At 47.6% G+C, this 19,343-nt stretch overlaps 1 protein-coding gene across 5 annotated transcripts in view; it reads right to left on the reverse strand.

The window, feature by feature from the left end:
- ATG7 (autophagy related 7) overlaps positions 1-19,343 on the reverse strand; it is a 2,414,869-nt gene that overhangs the window by 1,254,545 nt on the left and 1,140,981 nt on the right. For all 5 annotated transcript variants that reach the window (XM_069643921.1, XM_069643925.1, XM_069643922.1 and 2 more), the window contains one exon: positions 1,963-2,157. In XM_069643921.1, coding sequence (XP_069500022.1) covers positions 1,963-2,157 — 195 coding nt within the window. The remainder of the gene's footprint in view (positions 1-1,962; positions 2,158-19,343) is intronic.

Raw genomic sequence — 19,343 nt, forward strand, 5'->3', positions numbered from 1 at the left:
CGGGGTACCTCCGGTAAAGCCTCCACAAAAGGCATCGAGGGCTTTGACGGAATCGGCGTCGACATCGAGCGTGGCGCTGATGGCTTCGACACAGTCCTCGAGGGCGGTGACCCGAGCGTGTCCTTCGACGGCCTCGGCGCCGATGGCGTCGACAACTTCCACGGAGGTGGAGCCTCGAGAGAGTCCCTCGACGGACATGGCGCTGATGGCATCAACGTCTTCTTAGAAGACCTCACAGGCTCCGACGGTCTTGAGGGCGTTGAGGACCGGGACCTGGAGCAGGCATGGCTAGAGCGATCTACCTTGTCCGATTGGGACCTCGATGGCTACCAATGAGCGCGCCGACTGCCCGAGGCCGAAGGCGTGCGAGCGGTAGCCCTAGCGCATTCCTCGCTGGCTTCTCTCGAAGGCGCGGATGGAACAGAGCCCTGCGATTCGAAAATCGCCATCATTTCCTTACGAAATGCGTCCCTTTTCGCAGGAGAGGAATGCTTGGTAGGACAAGCTACCCGCCGTCTGGCGGAGTCCTCGGACGAGGACGGCGACCGGTGCCGGCGCTTCCGTAAGTGCCTAGAAGAGGCAGAGGAATGGCGGGAACCACTCCGGTACCGAGAATCCCTGGATTTAGGCCGACGCAGAGAGTCGCCCCTCGAATCGTCGTTTGAAAGCTCAGCAGATTTCGACTTTCGGGGTTTGGAAACCCTATCTACAGATAGCTTCTTCTTCCGCAAAGGCCTTCAACGTCAAAGACTGGCAATCGTCACAGTCGTCAGTGGCGTGGTCCTCGCCGAGGCACCAGAGGCAGACGTCGTGCACATCCGTAAGCGAAATCTTGGTACCGCAGTCCTGACACTTCTTGAATCCCGACCACGGGGTAGAAGACGACGAAGACATGATATCTTCACAAACAACCAAGTTCGAAGAACCGATAGAAATCAGAAGAACCGAGGCGCGTCGAGATCTCCGAAGCGAACACATTAGCGGAAAAAACGGAACTGAGGCTACGGGCGTTGTGCGTCCTACTTATAACATCTGGTGACGTCGGCTCAACTGAGGCCCTCGAGGACAGTGTATCGACGTCATTGGCGCAGGACGGCGAAATATTTTACGAAGCAGCACAACTGTGGTGATTACCTGTCATAGATGTGGAATACATCGGAAGAACAAATCCCCTCGAATGGTCTAATACAGCCAAGGAGATATATTTAATGCAGAAAATTACTGCGGCAATCCACAAAGGGGAAGCTTCCGTAGAGGCTGAATGGCAACAATTTTGTAACGTTTTTGGGGAGGTGGAAGAGTCTGATGGATCTTACAGTAAGACCTGGCCTGGCCCAGATGGCGAGGGAATGTGTGTCATACATCAAGGACCGCAGTAATGCTGACTTGGAGATACCAAGACCACTCAGATATTGAGTTATTTGAGCACAGTTTGAGATCATGGACAATAGGACACGGATTCACTCAGGGGGGGAGGTGAGTGAGGGTTGGGTGAGGGATTTTAGGGGTAAGTTGTAACAATATAATTGCCTGTAGAGGGCCCTGCCCCCATGTTGGTTGGAGTTAACGAGATGTATTGATTATGTTGAAAATCAATAAAAATTTAATTTACAAAAGAAAATAGAATATCCATTTGAATAATTGTAACACCTGTTATTTACAGTGATACAATACAGCAAACGCTGTAGCTGCATTCCCATCGACCAACACGTTAATATTTTATGGCAGTTGAAAATGTAAAGCTTTAATTGACAACAGGTCATGCAAGTTATCTCTCCATGCTTATCATATTATGGGTTCTTTTCCCTATATTTAAAACACACTGTCCATTGCTTTTGAGAATTGCAAACATTTTTCATTATTGCATGGAAAACTGTTTGTTAATATGATAGTGACTTGTATTGATTTTAGCATACAAAGAACTGTTGTACATCAGAATATGAAGGAGACTTAACACAGTACCTTCCTCTGGCTGGCTGCCATCACAGTTGGAAGCCATCGACTTTCTCTAGTGTCCATCAACAGGAAAATAACATCGTGTGATGCAATGAGCTTGGTGAGTTGCTCAACATCCTTCTGAGCCTGCTCTAAAGTTGCTTCTGAGTAATTCACAGGATGCCCTGGCATAGGGATACTCATGCTGAAACCTTCGGCATTCTGGAAGACAAATTGGATAAATAGAAAGAACATGAGCATCATCAAGAAATTTAGAAAGGGATGGAGGGACATTTTCCATCATTTAAATACCAGGTATACGTATACTAGGTATTTGGCTTAAAAGATGTTCATTCAGGTGAATGTGAATAAAAGAACTAAAGAGCGTTTTTTTAGCAATACTGTATTAACTGCACCAAGCTGCAACAAAAGCAGAGAAGCCCGAGAGACCTACAGCAGCTGTCCGCTATATAGATGAGATCAATGGATTTATAGTAGGCGGTCGGCATCAATATTTGTTTAAAAAGTCTGTACAACATGCTCTTATAATGCTATTAAAATACAAAACTTACATAACAAACATTGGTAAAGCCAATCATTTTGGCATTTGCAGTTTACGGGGGTGAATTGGGTGAAGATAGAGTGGGGCGGAGTACATTAGTGGGATGGTGGTAGAGTGGGTGGTAGCAGAATAGGTTAAAGTAGGGAACAATGTTAGAGTTGGGCGATATAGGTTGTTTGGGTGTAAAGTGGGGTTAGAGTGTGTGGTAAACAGAGTTGACTTGGGAGTAGAGTAGTAGGGTACAATCGCGGGGGTAGAGTAGTGGTGGGGTTGGGGAGGTCAGTGGGGTGGGGTAGAGTGGCATAGTTAGAGTAGGACAGAGTAGGGGAAGATGGTATGGTATGTAAAAGGATGGGGTAGAGAAGTGAGTTCAGGTGGGATAAAGTGGTAGTGTAGAAGGAATGAGGGTAGAGTTGGGTGAGAGTACAGTGGGGTGAAGCGAAGGTAGAGTGGCATACGGTATTATTATAGTGGTAGGGTAGAGTGTGTGAGGTAGATGAAGTGGGGTAGTGTGGGACTAGGTAGAGTTATGTGAGGTAGGGTGGTTGGGGAGTGGGGTGAGAGTTAAGAAGGGTGGGCTAGTGGAAAATTCGGGGCAGAGTTGAGGTGGGTAGAGTAGTAGGGAGGCTCACAGATTTGCCCCAATTGATAGGCTCCTTGACCTGTGAAAACTATAGTTTACATAAAAAGAAACACCATGCCTAGAGTTGTATACCACTTAAAGTGGAATAGAAAAGAGGCTATTCGCTCCCCTTTATTCCCAATAGAATAATGTAAATTTAAAAAACCAAATGCATAGAAAAACATTATCCTGCCTTAAGCACAGTTCTAAGGCCAATTTAATCGAAGTGTTGATTCCGTTTCCATTTCAAATGTATATGGTCCTGCTTGTGTGGTCCTTCAAGTGGATCTAGATATTGTACTTTCCAAAATAAAAGATTCTATCCTACATTCAGGCCTGCAGATTAAGTAACCAAACATACTACCAAACTAGAAACCACCAAAGGCTGCCCAACAATTATAGTGGAATCAGCCTTAGAATTAGTCATATGTGGATCCAATGATTTTTAGTTTGGCTATTAGGTGGCGCTTCAGCGCCACCTACAAGCTGAATCTATTGCATTAGAATAGAGCTATGTGGTTGATGACATGCGAGGAAGGACACATACCTTGTAGGTGTTGTTTGGTTATTTACCCACCCACTGATTGTCCATGGCCACGCTAATCTCTATGGCCATTCCCTCCAATTACCTGCCCCTCCCTATCCAAAACACATCCTACTGGGATCTCTTTGAGCTCACTTTAACAATCCGAAACATCAAACTTGTGCCTAACAGAGTTATTTCTAAGCAGTCTGCGGAAAGTTAATCACTTAATTGTAGCAGTGAATGGCGAATGGCGCAATAAGCATGTCTTAACCAAAGTGTGCTGCTAACTACTTGATTATTATGTGATGCTTGTACTGATTTCCTGTTAAAAACAAGCATTGACTAAACCAGCAGTTACGGCTTATGTATAGGTATTAAAAAGGCATTTGCCAAGCACTGCTATCAAATGTCTAGGTAATCGTGCAGCTATTGCAATCCTATGGCCAGGTAGTACCATTATATCAGTGCCTGGCAAATGCCCGTCATATACTTAAACCAAAGCCCAAACTGTTGGCTTTGCCAAAGCTAGTCTCGGATGTCAACCCGATGGTGTCAGAGAAAATTAAGTGAACCATTTATTGCAGTGTTATTATTAGAATGTTTTGTGCTTTCCTTGAAAGGTGATGCTGACAAACAGTGATCATTTGAATGTTCATGTTGGAGTAGATGGTATATTTGTGTCTAGAATATTTATTTAGACTTGCTTTTATGTGAATGGATGTTTGTCTGCACCAGGAATGTAAACATTAGCGACCTAATTGATTGATTGATATTTTATTTCTATCGCGCTCGTACACAAGTGTTTTAGAGCGCGACAAGGCAAGGGTGCGGAACAGAGGAGAACAAAACAGCGATCTTACTAGGCCTAGTGACATTGAGAACGCGCAAGTGCATGGGGGAGGGGAAAGGTGCATGGAAGGGGGGAGAAGTGGAAAGTGCGAAGCAGAGGAGAAACAGATAAATAACAATAAATAAATAATAAAGGCTACACACAGTGGTAGTGCAGCCAGCAATTTGCAAGTGCTAGGTTTAAGGCAGCAGACAGGGTAGGTCTGATAAGTGCAGGAACAAAAAAAGGGGCGAGGGGCTATATGGGTAGAGATACAGAGCCCAGTGCAAGGGGTGGCCGAGAAGCAGTGCAGAAGGGTGGCAGGGTGAGCAGGTACCTGGGCCCGGAGGACAGAGGGTGGCCAGGTGCACAGTGCCAAGAGAGAACAGAACAGCAGGAGAGGGGGAGCAAAGGCAGAAGAAAAGAGGAAGGTCTTGAGGTGCTTCCGGAACCGGAGATGGTTCTCCTCAAGTTTTGGAGTGGCAGGGAGGCTGTTCCAGAGGGAGGTCCCAGCCGAAGACAGAGATCTACCCCCAGCTTGTTTCTTTGAAAATCAACTGACCCTGAGGGAGTTGGAGGTAGAGAAGCGAAGAGCTTGAGAGGGGAGGTATTTGCGGAGGGATAGCTGAAGGTATTTTGGACCCAGGCCCAGAAAGCCTTGTGGACAATACAGAGGGTTTTGAATTTAATCCTTGCATACACTGGGAGCCAATGGAGGGATTTCAGAGCTGGAGAGATACAATCCCAGGGCTTGAGGCCAAGGACAAGTCTTGCAGTCCTGTTCTGGATTAATCGCAGAGGGCAGAGGGTAGAGTCGGGTAGATTTAGAAAGAGGCTGTTAAAATGGTCCAACCTAGAGAGAACCAGAGCCTGGGATACCATGAGCTTCTGGGGGAAGGAGAGGAAAAGCAGAGTATCTCTGAGGAGGTGCAGTAGGAAATTTGACTTTTTAGAGACCTCAGAGATGTGGGGGCGGAGAAGGAAAGGGTGGAGTCAAAGATGACCCCGAGGTTCTTAGCCTCGCAGGTGGGGGTAGGAGGAGGGCCAAGGGAGGCCAGCCAGAGAGTGAGGGGAAAGGATGAAGGTGTGCCGATGAGGAGGATCTCCGTCTTGCTGGCATTCAGACAAAGATCATTGGCGGCACACCAATCTTGAATGGCAGTTAGGCAATCAGAGATGAGAGAGGGAGAGCAGGTGGCAGAGGGCAGCCTGAAAATGAGTTGAGTGTCGTCAGCGTAGCACTGGAAATTTGAGCAGAAAGTGGAAATGCATTGGGCGAGAGTTGCCAAGTATTGGTTGAAAAGCCAGGGCGAGAGGTTAGACCCCCTGGGGAACACCACAGGTAGAGAGGAAGATAGATGAAAGGAAGGACCCAATTTGGACCTGGGAGGGTAGGATGTAGAGAAGCTGCCTGTATTGCAAGTGCAGGAAATACAGTTATCTGCAGAGTGGAGTGAGTTGCTGGCTGGATTTCTGCTGGTGGTGCACGTCCCTCAGCCTTAATCTGACACGCTGCACAGAGCGTAAAGCGGATGCAAGTGTAGTTACCTGTAGAGTAGAGAGAGTTGCTGCCTGGACTGCTGTTGGTGGTGCACGTCCCTCAGCCTTAATCCGATGCACCGTGCAGAGAGTGAGCACGGAACCAAGTGCAGTCAGCTGCAATTAATGCAGAGACGCTAGACGTCAGAGCCAGACGTACTTCTTGGAAGATTTACTTATGGGTCACTTCCTCCATGTCCTCTTGCGGTAAGTGCTTTTATAAGCTCGGTGTTGTGTCAATTTGTAAGCATCAATGCCTACTATTGAATGTTCCCATTATAACCTGAGAAGCTGCCCCTTTAGGGAAAACATGGAGCCTTAAGTGGCTGAAACCTTCCCAAGAGTGAGATTGGAGCATGAGCTGGCTATAACATCCCCAAAAGTGAGGCTGGAGCCGAAAGAAAAGCAGCCAATGCCTGTTACGCTCACCCGGTATCCACAGGGGCACCACACGATATTGGATGGAGGTCTAAGCGCTATCCCGGACCCCTCTCTGCTTGGTTATGTGCCAGATGTTTGGTAGCGCCTATAACAGGAGAATGGAGGGTTAAGATACTGGTTCTGTGATAGGTGGACTCAGACCTCCCTCTGGGCCAAATCCCCTCCCTTGGGGTTATTGCTCACCTTAGGTTTTTGTGCGTTGAACTCTCCGTCCTGCGTCTCTGTGTAGGGGCGTGTGGTTGGTGCGGGCATTCCGTGGACCTAGTTGCTTCACTGGTCCGTGTGCCCTTATGTCGGGTCCAGACCGGCTTTGACTCCGACTCTGCTTGCTGTCTTCCAGGTGAGTTATAATGTCTTTCCCTCGGTTTCTCTGTCTTCTCAGCGTCTTGCTCCACTACGCTGTTCCCTAACAATGTCGCTGTTTATTGGTGTTAATTGCTAACATGTGTTCTCTTCTCTTCTTTATACAGGTTGCAGTGATGTTCCGGAGTGATGAGCGATCGAAGCGCTGCTGGCCCAGGTAAGTGCTTTGTTAATGCTGACCTGTTCCTTCTCCCTTGCATGTTGTGGTGAAACCCGGAGATGGGCGAGGTAAGCGAAGCGCAGGATGGATTCAAGGCCGGTTACTTCACAGGTAAGTGTTCTTGCTTGCTAATGCTGTTCTTGTTCTTTACCTTTGCAGGTTATTAATGGAATCCGGATCTAGGGCTTCAGGATCGGGCCGTCAGAGAAGCAGATGAGCAGGAGCTGCACACGGTGAGCGTTACGCTGCAGGAGTGCAGAATAACTCGAAGCGTGTTCTGCTGTTTGGGTGTGGTTTAAATAGCCCAGGTAAAGTAGTTCCAGGCCAAGTAGTTCCAGGCCAAGTAGTTCCAGGCCTAGCCACACCCAAAACACTAGACCGCATGGCTTGGTTCTAAAGAACTGAGCTGTATAATAGGCCTCCATGTTGGATTAAGGTCCAACACTGGTATTGCTTTATTCCTGCTTTGGCGCCAGGACTGACTCCATTTATGTTTCTGATGGAGTTTTAAGGCCCTTGCATTGCTGCCAGGGGGCTGTTATACCTGAGGGGGTTAGGGGCATAGATCATGACAATGTCAAGTTCACCTGTGCAAGAAGGAGATACTTGCCATTCACCTAAAATTATCACAAACTATTTTCCAGCAAAAACGTTTGCGTGTGTGGTATCGTCTGCGGTGACCAAACTGATCGATCTGGTGGATGTCCCACCCTTACATCAACAAAAAGGGGGTGAATAATTCAGAGGGTGAGCTAGAGGAGCTAGCAGACAAGTTTATGCAACTCTGTAACAATGTTGAAACTAATATGCAAACAGGAAGAGAAAGTTCACTATCGAATACACACTGCCTGTTTCCAATGTCTTCCTCTGCGCTACCTAATATGGATGCAGAATGTCAGCCAAGAGAAAACATCATCACAGTGCACCTGTCAAAAGAGGCAAACAAAGTTGTATAAATTACAGATGCATCACTTTTTCAGAGATTGAGAAAGACATGCAGCCCGCTAGACAGAAAACGGTCACTTTAAGACCATCACCAGGTGTAAACTCACCAAGACAGGCACGCACCATCTGCTAACACTTTCCGAGCAGGGATGGATGGGAGGGGTGATGAGAAATCTGCGGGAGAAGAATCCATAAAAAGAACATTGCGATGAGTAATTTCTCCTTCAATGGATTGTCTTTCTCCCATAGATTTCTCATCAGATAAACTCCCAAAGCAGTTGAACAATGGATGATGGCAGAAAGTTCACGGTAAGAGGTTTTGCAGCACTGCCCTGTCAAAACACACGTCAGCCCGACAGGCGACGTCCAGGCAGCAGTGCCTTGTGAAAGTATGGAGTAAGGACCAAGTTGCACGCTGCAAATATCCAGACCCCCCCCTTTCAAGGCTGTAGATGCAGAGACCCCTCTGGTCGAGTGAGCACTGATGTGTGGAGACACAGTAAGCAGCCGCAAAGAGCAAGAGTGTGATGGCTCAAAGGGAGATGCCATCAGGAAAGTCAAAACCAAATTCAAATCCCAATCTGGGACAACAAAGGGAGTTGGCGGAAGGTAATTCACAAGGCCTTTCAGGAATTGAGCCATAACCGGGATCTTGAAAAAGGAACCTTGATCCGGAGACCTTTTTAACACAGACAAGGCTGCCAAATATCCTTTAACTGTGGTGACCTGAAGCTCTGCTGAGGCCAGTGACAGAAGAAACTCCATCACTGTAGTGGTGGGGCAAGCGATCGGGTCAATCTTGCTTTCCCTGTACCATGCCTCAAGTCATCTCCACCTGCACTCGTAAAGGGATCTTGTAGATGGTCTGCGCGCAGCCAGCAACACCTGGAGTACCTCCTGTGAGAGGTCCCAGTCATCATAGCCCATCCTCTCGAGAGCCACGCATGTAGGTTGAGGGACTGCAGGTTCGGGTGAAGCACCCTGACCTTCTGACTGGGCCAGGAGATCCGGACGACGAGACAACCAGAGAGGTGGGCAGATGGTCAGACCCAGGACGACTGAGTATCATGTCCTCCTCGTCCAGTCCGGGGCAATCAAGATCATGGTTGCTCAAAACCTCGTCAACCTCCTGAGAACCCAAGGAATTACGGGGATCGGAGGGAAGGCATAGCGGAGAGGGAAGGTCCAATCCACGAGAAAAGCATCCCAGAGACACGCATCGCCTAGCATGCTGTTCGCTGGGAATTCCCTCAAGCAAAACTCTCTGCACTTCCTGTTGGACTCTGTGGCAAACAGATCTACCGTTGCAGTACCTCAGAGAGAGGAGACCTCCTCTAGGACTTCCTGGCACACTTCCCAAATGTGTGAGACTGTGCTCTGCCTGCTCAAAGCATCCACCAATCCGTGCTCTGTCCCCACCAGATGAACTGCCGAGACCCAGATCTGTCTCTCTAACAGCCAGAACCACAGCTGCATTCCTCTCTGCAGAGGGGGAGGGAGAGCATGCCATCTTGCTTGTTCAGATAGTGCATGGCCATGATAATGCCCATCAAGATCAGGGCATGCTTCCCCTTCAGAGACAGAGCAAAAGCTTTCAGGGCAAGCCTGATAGCCTGGAACTCCAGCCTATTGATGTGTCACCTGGCTTCCATTGCTGGCCACAGGCTGCTCACCTGCAAGTCCTCGCAGTGAGCACCCCAACCCTTCAGAGGTGCATCCATTACCACTATGGCCTAGGGCCAAGGAGGCCAGAAAGGTTCCCCCACCAGTAAGTTGCTGCTATTGGCCAACCAAGACAGGTTGTTGACCACTGATCTAGACACCTCCAGTAGGTCCTTGAGGGTTCCGAAGTACTGGGACCACTGGCCTCGTAGGAGCCACTATAAAGAAATCATTCGCAGCCTGGCCTCTGGCACAAGAAAAATAGAGAACTAAGAGGTGAAGGAAGGAAGCCGCTGGTAAGGTAGCGTGGTTCTGGAACAAGCTCATCATCTGCGCAATGCTGATGACTCTCTCCTAGGTTGGGAAAGCCTTCCCAACCCGAGTGTCCAGGACTGCCCCAATGAATTGGAGCCTTTGAATTGGCATCATGTGGGACTTCTGCAAGTTCAAGGAGAAGTCCAGCCTGTGGTGCAGTGAGCAGGTTTCCTCTAAGTTGGACAAGGCCCCTCTGCCAACTTCCCTCGGATCAGCCAGTCATCCAAGTATGGGAATATGTGGACACCAGATCACTTGAGGTGAGCCGCGAGTACTGCCATATGCTTGGTGAAGTGCCTTGGAGCAGAGGTCAATCCAAAAGAAAGCACATTGAACTGATAGTGCTTGTACCCTATGAGGAACCTCAGGAACTTCCTGTGCTTTTGATGTATTGGTACATGGAAATAAGCGTCCTTCAGATCTATTGACACCAGCCAGTCTTGCAACTCGAGAGCATGGAGAATTTCTCTCAACGTCACCATCTTGAATGTGTCTTTCTTCAGGAACTTGTTCAAGGCCATGAGGTCCAGGATGGGATGGAGACCTGCTCCTTTCTTGGGCACCAGGAAATACTAGGAATACTATCCCATCCCTCTCTGCTCGGGAGGTCCCTCTTTCACAGCACCCTTCAACAACAGGGCTCTCAGTTCTTCCTGGAGCTCCTGTCGTGGTTGGCATGGAGGTGTTTCCTTAAGAAAGGCAGACAATAACCCCACCGCACAAGCTCCAGGGCCCAGGCGCCGGAGGTAATCTCAAACCATTGGTGCCATTGCTCTGACAGCCGTCCACCAACCGGTAAATTGTGGTAGGGGAAAATCAACGCTGAAGGCAGGCTTTGCCGGCTGCGCAGCTAGGCCCAGTGATTTTGCTGCAATCTTTGTCTCCTTGATCTTTTCCAAGGAGTCATCGGCCTTCGGACCAAAAAGGAACTCTCCCTCAAAGGGCATGTCCAGCAGCCTATTCTGGATGTTTGGTGAAAAACCTAAGGCGCGTAGGTAGGCCTGTGTCCTTAAAACTACAGCCGAGACCATTGACCGGCCAATAGTCTGCAGCGTCCAGGCCCGTTTGCAGCCACTGCCTGGCCACCTCCTTCCCATCATCCACAAGCTGTATGAAACGATCTGGCAGCTCCCCTTCAGGGATGTATTGGGCTGCATCTTTCACTGCCTTCCAGAAGCCAAAAGAATGCTTGGCAAACCCACAGGTCACGTTAGTTGCTTTCAAGGCCACGCTGCGCGATTTAAATCTCTTTTTCGCCATTGCATCGAGCATCTTGCTCTCCCTGCAGGAGGCAGGTTCGAGTGTGGAGGAAGCTGCCCTGGTGGAACCATGGCTGCCTGCACGACTAGACCTTCCGGAGACGTGTGAGAGGACAAAAAGGACCGATACCCTCTTGCCGGCCTGTATTTACCAGTCACAGTGGAGCTAACCGGAGGGATAGAGCAGGGCCATTGCCACAAGGATGCGACTGGGTCGGCTATAGCCAGGTTCAGTGGCATGTGTCTTTAAGTAGCTGCACCCTTGTTCAAAATGTCAGTCAGTTCATATCCCTGGCCTGGAACGGCTGAAGCATTCAGCCGCAGAGTGTCGAACACCCTGTCCACTAATGACCTAAACTTGGCATGGGTGTACGGCTTAGCCTGTTATAATTCTACATCTGGGGATGTATCCAGCCCACTACCATCATGCAGCCCATGTGCCTAAGTCAGGAGGTCTGCCTGGTCGTCAAAATAGTGGACACCACCAGCCCCTGCATAAATTGGATCAACGTCCCCTTGATCGTCCCCATTGTTGGCGCCGAAGATTAACACTATGGAGCTGAAGAAATCGGTCTGGAAAAGTGGGACAAAGGATTGATCGCTGATGGTCAGCGTGGAGGGCTTACCCTTCGGCGTCAATGGGGTGGATGTCAGCATCGAGCGAGGCTTGGGCACAAAAAAGGCACTAAGAACGCACAAACCATGAGGCTCATGGGAAGGTCCCTGGCTTTGAGGGTTTACGTGCTTTTTTCAGCATCGATCCCAAAGACTCTCCTGATGCCAAAGGCATTGGCAAAGGTGTTTGCGTGGAGTGGGGACCACCGAGCACCGCTGCAACCACCGGGACTTGCTGTTTTTGTGGCACACCCACGTCTAGAGCTGACTGTTTCTCTGATTTATATTCTTCACACTCCTCTCTCCTTCCCACTCCTCTTTACGACAAAAAGTCGGAATCACGTTGGTGCCTCTTCTTCTTATGAGAAGGTGACGAGGAAGAGTGGCTCCATGAGTGAGACCGCTTCTTCATCTTGTGCCAATGTCGTTTCTCTTTCTCAAGGGGTAGGCCCCTCCGTTTCGGCCCTTAAGGACCAAATAGTCAGCCGCGCAGGTGATTTCAACAGTGGCCGGCGCACCGCGAGGTTGGCAGCCCGCTCCCGAAGGGATTTAGGATTCATTTTCCCACACAACGCCTACCCCTCAGTGTCGTGACCCGTGCTGAGGAACCACACACAGATGTCATGTGGGTTGGTCGCAGATATATTAGAGTTGCAGTCAGTGCAGTGTTTATATCCTGATATCCGAGGCAAGGACATCTCAATTTCTGATGAGAATTACGTGGAAAAAAGTGTCAAGGGCTCGAAAAGTACACTATGTTCCTCAAGAGCAGCGTGTCCAGCACGCAGAAAAAAGGAACTGAAATACGCGCCGTAGTGACACAGTATATACACAACGGCCAACGTCACGTCTGCAGCCAACGATCGAGCACCGAGCAAGACAAATCAACGATCGAGTCGAGGTCCACTAAAACGCATGTCGAAGTTTTCCAAGCAGCAGAGCTGGATAGGGATATCTATATAATGAGGAATTTGCAGGAGAAAGGCAATCCATTGAAATAACTACTGTCCCTTTAACAGTGGAATCATGTAAAATGAATGGCTACAAATAGAAAGGAAAAATGTATCTACCTTTAGCCTTGCAATCCCTGAATCCTCTATTACAGAAGAAAAACCTGTCGGAATCAAAAGCACTGCAGACACGTAAACAATCGGAACCCATTATGGGAAATTGCAGCGATGCACAGTCCTCATTGACAATCGGATTGGAGCAGATCTTTGGGGACCAGCATCATATACTTTTAAAACAATTCAACTTGCTACCCTGGTTTTACTTAATTCCGGCTCTGAGGGTGTTAAACACAAAACCTATAAAATATGTGGAATTTATAGTTAACGACAGGGAGAATTTGGTGGTGGTTCATTTGGGCTCTAAAGTGGTATACAATTTAATCCTTCAGGAAATTGAATCCTTTCTCATGATGTTTTTAAAAACCAACAGAGTGAAGGCTCTAAAGGGGAAAAATTAAGGAAAGACATCTCTTGCATTTTAAGTTTTGGGAGGCCCTACAAAACACGCACTGGAGGTCTTTGAACATCTATTTATCACATGCCCTCTGGGGGAGGGGGTGGAAGGTAAGTAAGTTCAAATGTGAAGAATAACTCTCTCATAGAAAAGAGTCATGATTGGTCATGTTTGTCTGCTGCTCTTGGTAGTGGACAGGGTGTAGCAAAGAGAAAGGGCCGTTAACATAAAGACCTGTCTTATCTCCTGGAAGACAAGGGGTTTCAAGTAGCTTTCTCAATCGGAACACCAAAATTACAGATCACCATATATGTATGTTGCAGGAAGTATGGCTTTCATCAACCCCACACTTTGATGAGTACACACTTATTTTGAAACGTATAACAGATTAAAACATCCTATTAGACCACTTTAATACTTCCCATCAAAAGAATGTAAATTGGAGAACAATGGTCTCTTTTTGAGAACAAATGTCAATGACCCGTTGTTTGTGGAAGCTGAAAGAGCCTGTAGGACGGAGATTAGAAGGGGTAAGAGGGCCAATATTTTGGACTGTACTAATAGGCTATCTACAATCAACATGATAAAGCAAAAATATAACAACGGGAGTCAAGCAGCACAGGGGCTCAATGAAACTGAAGGACAGTGTTACCATGCTCCATATACTATTTACTAAAAATAGTGGTTGATTTTGGGAGGTAAGCAATCAATTGGGAAATCAGCAGGCTTCTGCTCAGACAAATCCGACTGATGGAATTATCTGGGCTAAAGTACCATCAGCTAAAATATGGTCAAATAACAAATATTATATTACATTTTAATATTATAGCCCTGCACCGTAGGGTGGGTAGGTTCCCTAAACAAATTGTGAGCAATATTAAGTCGCTAATAAAATCATGCGCAATGGCCACAGATAACCTATCGAACATGATTCTTAAGGACAACCCAGCAATTTCTGTCTCCGCTGTTTTCCCAGGTCTCTATTGAGGGAAGGATTCCTGACTCTTGGTGGAAAAGTCACCAAGTACCAATATACAAAAAGGGTGTGCGAACCATCCTCGCTAGCAACAGGCCAATTGCTTCAATGGATATTTCCAATAAAATCTTTGTGTCCCTGCTATTGGATGTCTTAGCTGAGTGGGCCGCCTCTACTAATAGATTATGACTGTAACAGATGGGCTGCCGTAAAGGAGTAGGGACCATAATGAGTGGGCTGGTGTTAAAACTGCTCAAGGACCAACATAACATTATGGGTGCACCTCCTTTATTTGCTGCCTCCATTGATTTAAGTGCTGCTTTTGATTTAATAGTTAGAAGTAAGCCATGGAACAAGCTGAATGATTGGGTCATCCCACTTGGCATGCTCGAAATGCTTATTCTATTACACACAGAGACAGACATATCCATTTGTCTTAATTCTAGAGGCGCACATACGGATTACATCGCCACAGAAAATAAGCTTAAAATAAGGATGCTTCCTGACCATGTGTCTGTAATATTTTCATCTCAGATCTCTTTGACACTATTGCTCACGTTAGCTGTTTTCCTCCAAAGTTGGGTAACTTTCAAATTTTTTGTTTTTGTTTTTATTTTTATTGGTTATTAAATGTTAAACCTTTAACATTATACCTATAAGTACTTAAAAGTACTAATCCATCTTGGCAAAGATCAAGTAGGATAAATAGTTTATTCTCCTGCTACTGCTTCCTATGGATCCTTGATCTTTAATGCTGATTCCACCAATTTTAGAGCTGCAACTGTTAATCCAATTTACTCGGCCATCATCAACCCCTTCCACCATTTATCTTCAGTCATTGAATCATGGAGGTCACCATAGTTCCCCAAGTATAATGTTATTCTTTCCTTAGTCCTGAGCAGTTTACTGCTAGATGCTTTATTGTTTCCATTTCCTCCAAGTCATTACAAAAACGACAATTTGTCTCATGGGGTTTGATCTGTTTTCTTAATAGCAGCACCTCTATTGTGGGTAGTATGTTCAATCTACACCTCAACAGGAGGTCTCGGTAATAGGCCGATGGGAATATTATTAAGTATTCTGGTGGTTTTGGGGGGCGTGGCTAGCAAGCCATGTAGGAGGACTTGGAGCTCCCGACGATCTGGAAAACATCCTGACAATGCCGGCCTTCTAACCTACTAAAAATGGGACAAAAAACAAGGCAAATGGATGCGAAATGATACGGCACAGAATGGTATGCTCGACAGCTGCAACAGTGTGACACCGGAGGAACTGCGAGCATTGAGGCGAACGCACTGTAAAAAAATATGGAAACAAAATGGCCGCTTCCAACAAAGGAATCGAAGGGCTTAAACTGGAGATCTGATGCGGTCACCAATTTACAAAAGAGCCGCCACGGACCACTCCCTGGGAGAGAGATTGCAGGAAGCATAAGACAGGGCACGTGGGCAATCAGAAGATGCCTGCCCCGTAATTGTGGGGACTGGGGCCCCACATGCAAGTGTCCCGCCCCAGGGACCAACATCAGAAGACAACATTTACAACACTCTCCACTTCGCCTTCTTCTGGATCTTCCTATTAGAATAGCAAATGGAGGGTGGTAAAAAAATTGCTCATGTATACAAAGTAAATTTGGTATCTATCATATGTAGCACTGCTACATATGATAGATACCAAATTTACTTTAATTTTTGTCTTTTGATGTTGGTCTATACACAAATTCAGAGTGACTGCAACCTGACTTTGTGATATTCCTTTTTAAAAATCACACTGGATGAGTGGTGACAAACAATCCTTGGGTCAATAAACTTGGATACAACCCAGTGGATGTTGGTTCTCCTCATCATAATAGCACTGTTTTTATATCTGGTATTTGTCTCTCCCGATGCAAACACATAGGGGGAGAGAGTGGTTGTAGGGCACATTGATGCGAGGCTGTATGGTGCATAACATCTAGAAGAAGTTAGTGTCTCTTCTTATTCTATCCCCTGTTTTTTGTAGGCGGCCCAGCAGCGCTACACAGGGACAGAATAGCTGACTAGGAAGGAACATTTAGAATTCCAATCTATCCTTTCCTGTCCTCCTACACAGCCTTGCCCCTGTGGGCGTTAAAGCCCACAGTAGTTCCTTCCCTCTGTGAGAATTAAGTGTGCTCTCAACCACGGTGGTTTTATTCCGATGAACAGGTTGAAAACTTGACTTTGGAAAACAGACTAGGTTTTGGTTGTCTTCACCTAAACTTGAATACAGTTGGCAATTGTCCATATCTTTCGTGTTATACAATTGATTAAATAAGGGCATTCCCTGTTAACTTAACCTCTTGCCCCCTCATATTTTGTAATGCCTTTCCACATATTCCAGACCATGGTGGAACCGGATGGGAGGATGGTAGCACTCCGGGGGCTCTTGGAGAACAGGGAACTAAGCATTATAAACACACATGCCCCCAACCAAGACACAGTGACTTACTATAAAACGTTATATAGAAAGATCAGCCCCCTCACAGGTGGAACGATCATATGGGGAGGGGACTTCAATTGTACGCTAGACCCTAAACTAGACAGATCTGATACGAAACTGGATAAACCCACCCCTGCAACGAGAGCGTTACAGGCCCTGCTGAGAGACTTTGGGTTAGAGGACATTTGGAGGCAGCAACACCCGACAGAAAGACACTACTCGCAACTACGCAGCCCCACATAATCTGTACAGGAGGCTGGACTAAGTGTTCACCACCCCCAGAATAGCGGGGGAAGTGGTGGGCTCAGAATACAAAGCTAGAATACTATCTGACCACTCCCCTTTGGTTCTGGAGTGTCGACACCAGCCCCCAAGAGCCAGAATTCCAACTTGGAGGCTTAGGGCCGAGGCACTGAGAGATACCACATTGCGAGAGGACCTAAGGGAAGAGATAATAAGCTACTTCTAGAACAATACTGGAAGCGTGGAATCGGAGGGAACTCTATGGGAGGCCTTTAAGGTGGTAATAAGGGGGGAGGCCATATCCAAATCTAAAGGACTTCAGTGGGGTATAGAGCGAGAGCTGCAGGAGATAGAGAAGAGGCTGGAAACAATAATGAAAGAGGGGACCTCACAGGAGCAGGCAGAATGTGTAAGCCAGTTACAATTGGCTGGCGGGGAGCTATGGGAGGGGCTAAGCAACCTGAATTACAAGAAATATATCGAACGACAACACGCTGGAGGGGACACACCAGCGAGGCTGCTCGCATAGCTATATAAAAACGAGGCACTAAGGCCTGCAATTAGAGAGATAGTGGGAGAGGCTGAACAAGTCTGGAATACCCAGGAAATGGTGAACGAGAGTTTCCTCAGATTTTATAAACACCTCTTTGCAGATATGGGGGAGAACGTGGAGAGGGAGACGCAGGAGATCCTGGAGGACATAGGATTGCCCAAATTAAGCGCAGAATATAGGGAGAACCTAGAAGCCCCAGTTACACTGGAGGAACTAGAAGCAGTGGTGATTCATCTACCCACGTGCAAAGCCTCAGGCACGGATGGGCTCCCCAGCGAGTTTTATAAAACATACAGACAAGAGATCCTTCCCCCGCTACTGGCAATGCTGAATGAGGCATATGAGAAAGGGAGACTGGCGGAATCTCTGAGAGAGGTGGTAATCATCCCTCTCCTTAAACCAGATAAGCCTAGTGTAGATTGTGGGTCGTATAGACCACTATCCATGTTAAACCAAGACAGCAAAATCCATATGTGAGTACTCGCGAACAGACTTAAGCCGGTGATAAACAAACTAATACACCGGACCAAACTGGGTACGTCCCAGGCAGAAGCATATCTGATCACCACAGGAGGCTCCTCCACATCATAGAGCAGACAGAGGGCGACCCAAACGAAATAGCAGTAGTTTCGCTAGATGCAGTCAAGGCTTTTGACTCAGTACGATGGCCATGGCTGATGGCGGCTTTAAAGGAATACGGGATGGGACCTGGGTACCTGCGGGAGGTCAAAATGTTGTATAGCTCCCCGACAGCCAGGGTAAAAACGTGAGCGATAATCTCAGATAGATGGCAACTAAGCAGAGGCGCGAGACAGGGCTGCCCATGGTCTCCGATGCTGTACATCCTAGCACTTGAGCCGCTGGCAATTTATCTGAGACAGCAATACAGAGAGGTAGATGTGCGCACCAAAGGGGGACCGCACTTGATATCACTGTATGCAGATGATTTGCTCCTGTACCTGCGTTACCCAGAGGAGAACCTGCAATACATCCTAGAAGTGATGGAGCGCTATGTGGCTCTATCCGGGATAGCGGTCAGTCCCAAAAAATGGAGCATGTTCCCCTTGGGTAGATACAAAGCCATACCACAGAAAAACCTACCCACCCTGCAGATAGCTTGGCAGACCAAAATGTTCAGATACCTGCGGATCAATATTTACCATAAGGTGGCAGATGAGCACAAGTATAACACAGTGAAAGCAGTGGAGGGCGTCAAGAATAGCATGGAGGTCGGTGCAAAGCTCCCCCTGGCCATGGTGGGGAGGGCGGCCCTGCGGAAAATGGTGGTCCTACCTAGGCTACAGCATTTTTTCACAAACATCCCACACATGGTGCCCAGGTGCTTTTTCACCAAATTACACAGCCTGTGCAGAGGTTTCTTGTGGCACAGCACAAGAAACAGAGTGGCCCTGTGGAAACTACAGAATGCGTACGACGGAGTGGGGATAAATCTACCGAACTTTGAGATTAACCACCTGGCGGCGCAATTACAATACGTAGCCAGGTGGCTGGTGGAAGACGAGACAGCAGAATCCAGGCTGCTGAGGGATGAGAGCTCCCTATACTTCCTACGAGAACTAATATGGCTACCCAAGTCAGAGATGCAGGGTAGACCGAGATTGCTAACACTGGGCTGGGAGATTTGGCATAAAGCGTGCCGGGCCATGGGAGGCCCAACCCCGTGTTCCCCGCAGGCGCCTCTTGTGGCGCTATGCAGAGCAGGTGACCAACTAAGAAAAGGGATCGGGAAATATTGGGAGCCAGTGGGCCTGGCTACCCAAGGGGATATCTGGCAAGAGGGGGAGGCTCTGGATTTTCAAATGATAATGGACGGAACCAGGGTACATGCGGGACAGCATATTCAATATAGCAGA

Source organism: Ambystoma mexicanum, chromosome 2p, assembly GCF_040938575.1.
Source record: "Ambystoma mexicanum isolate Mex_15411 chromosome 2p, UKY_AmexF1_1, whole genome shotgun sequence".
Lineage (NCBI taxonomy): Eukaryota > Metazoa > Chordata > Amphibia > Caudata > Ambystomatidae > Ambystoma > Ambystoma mexicanum.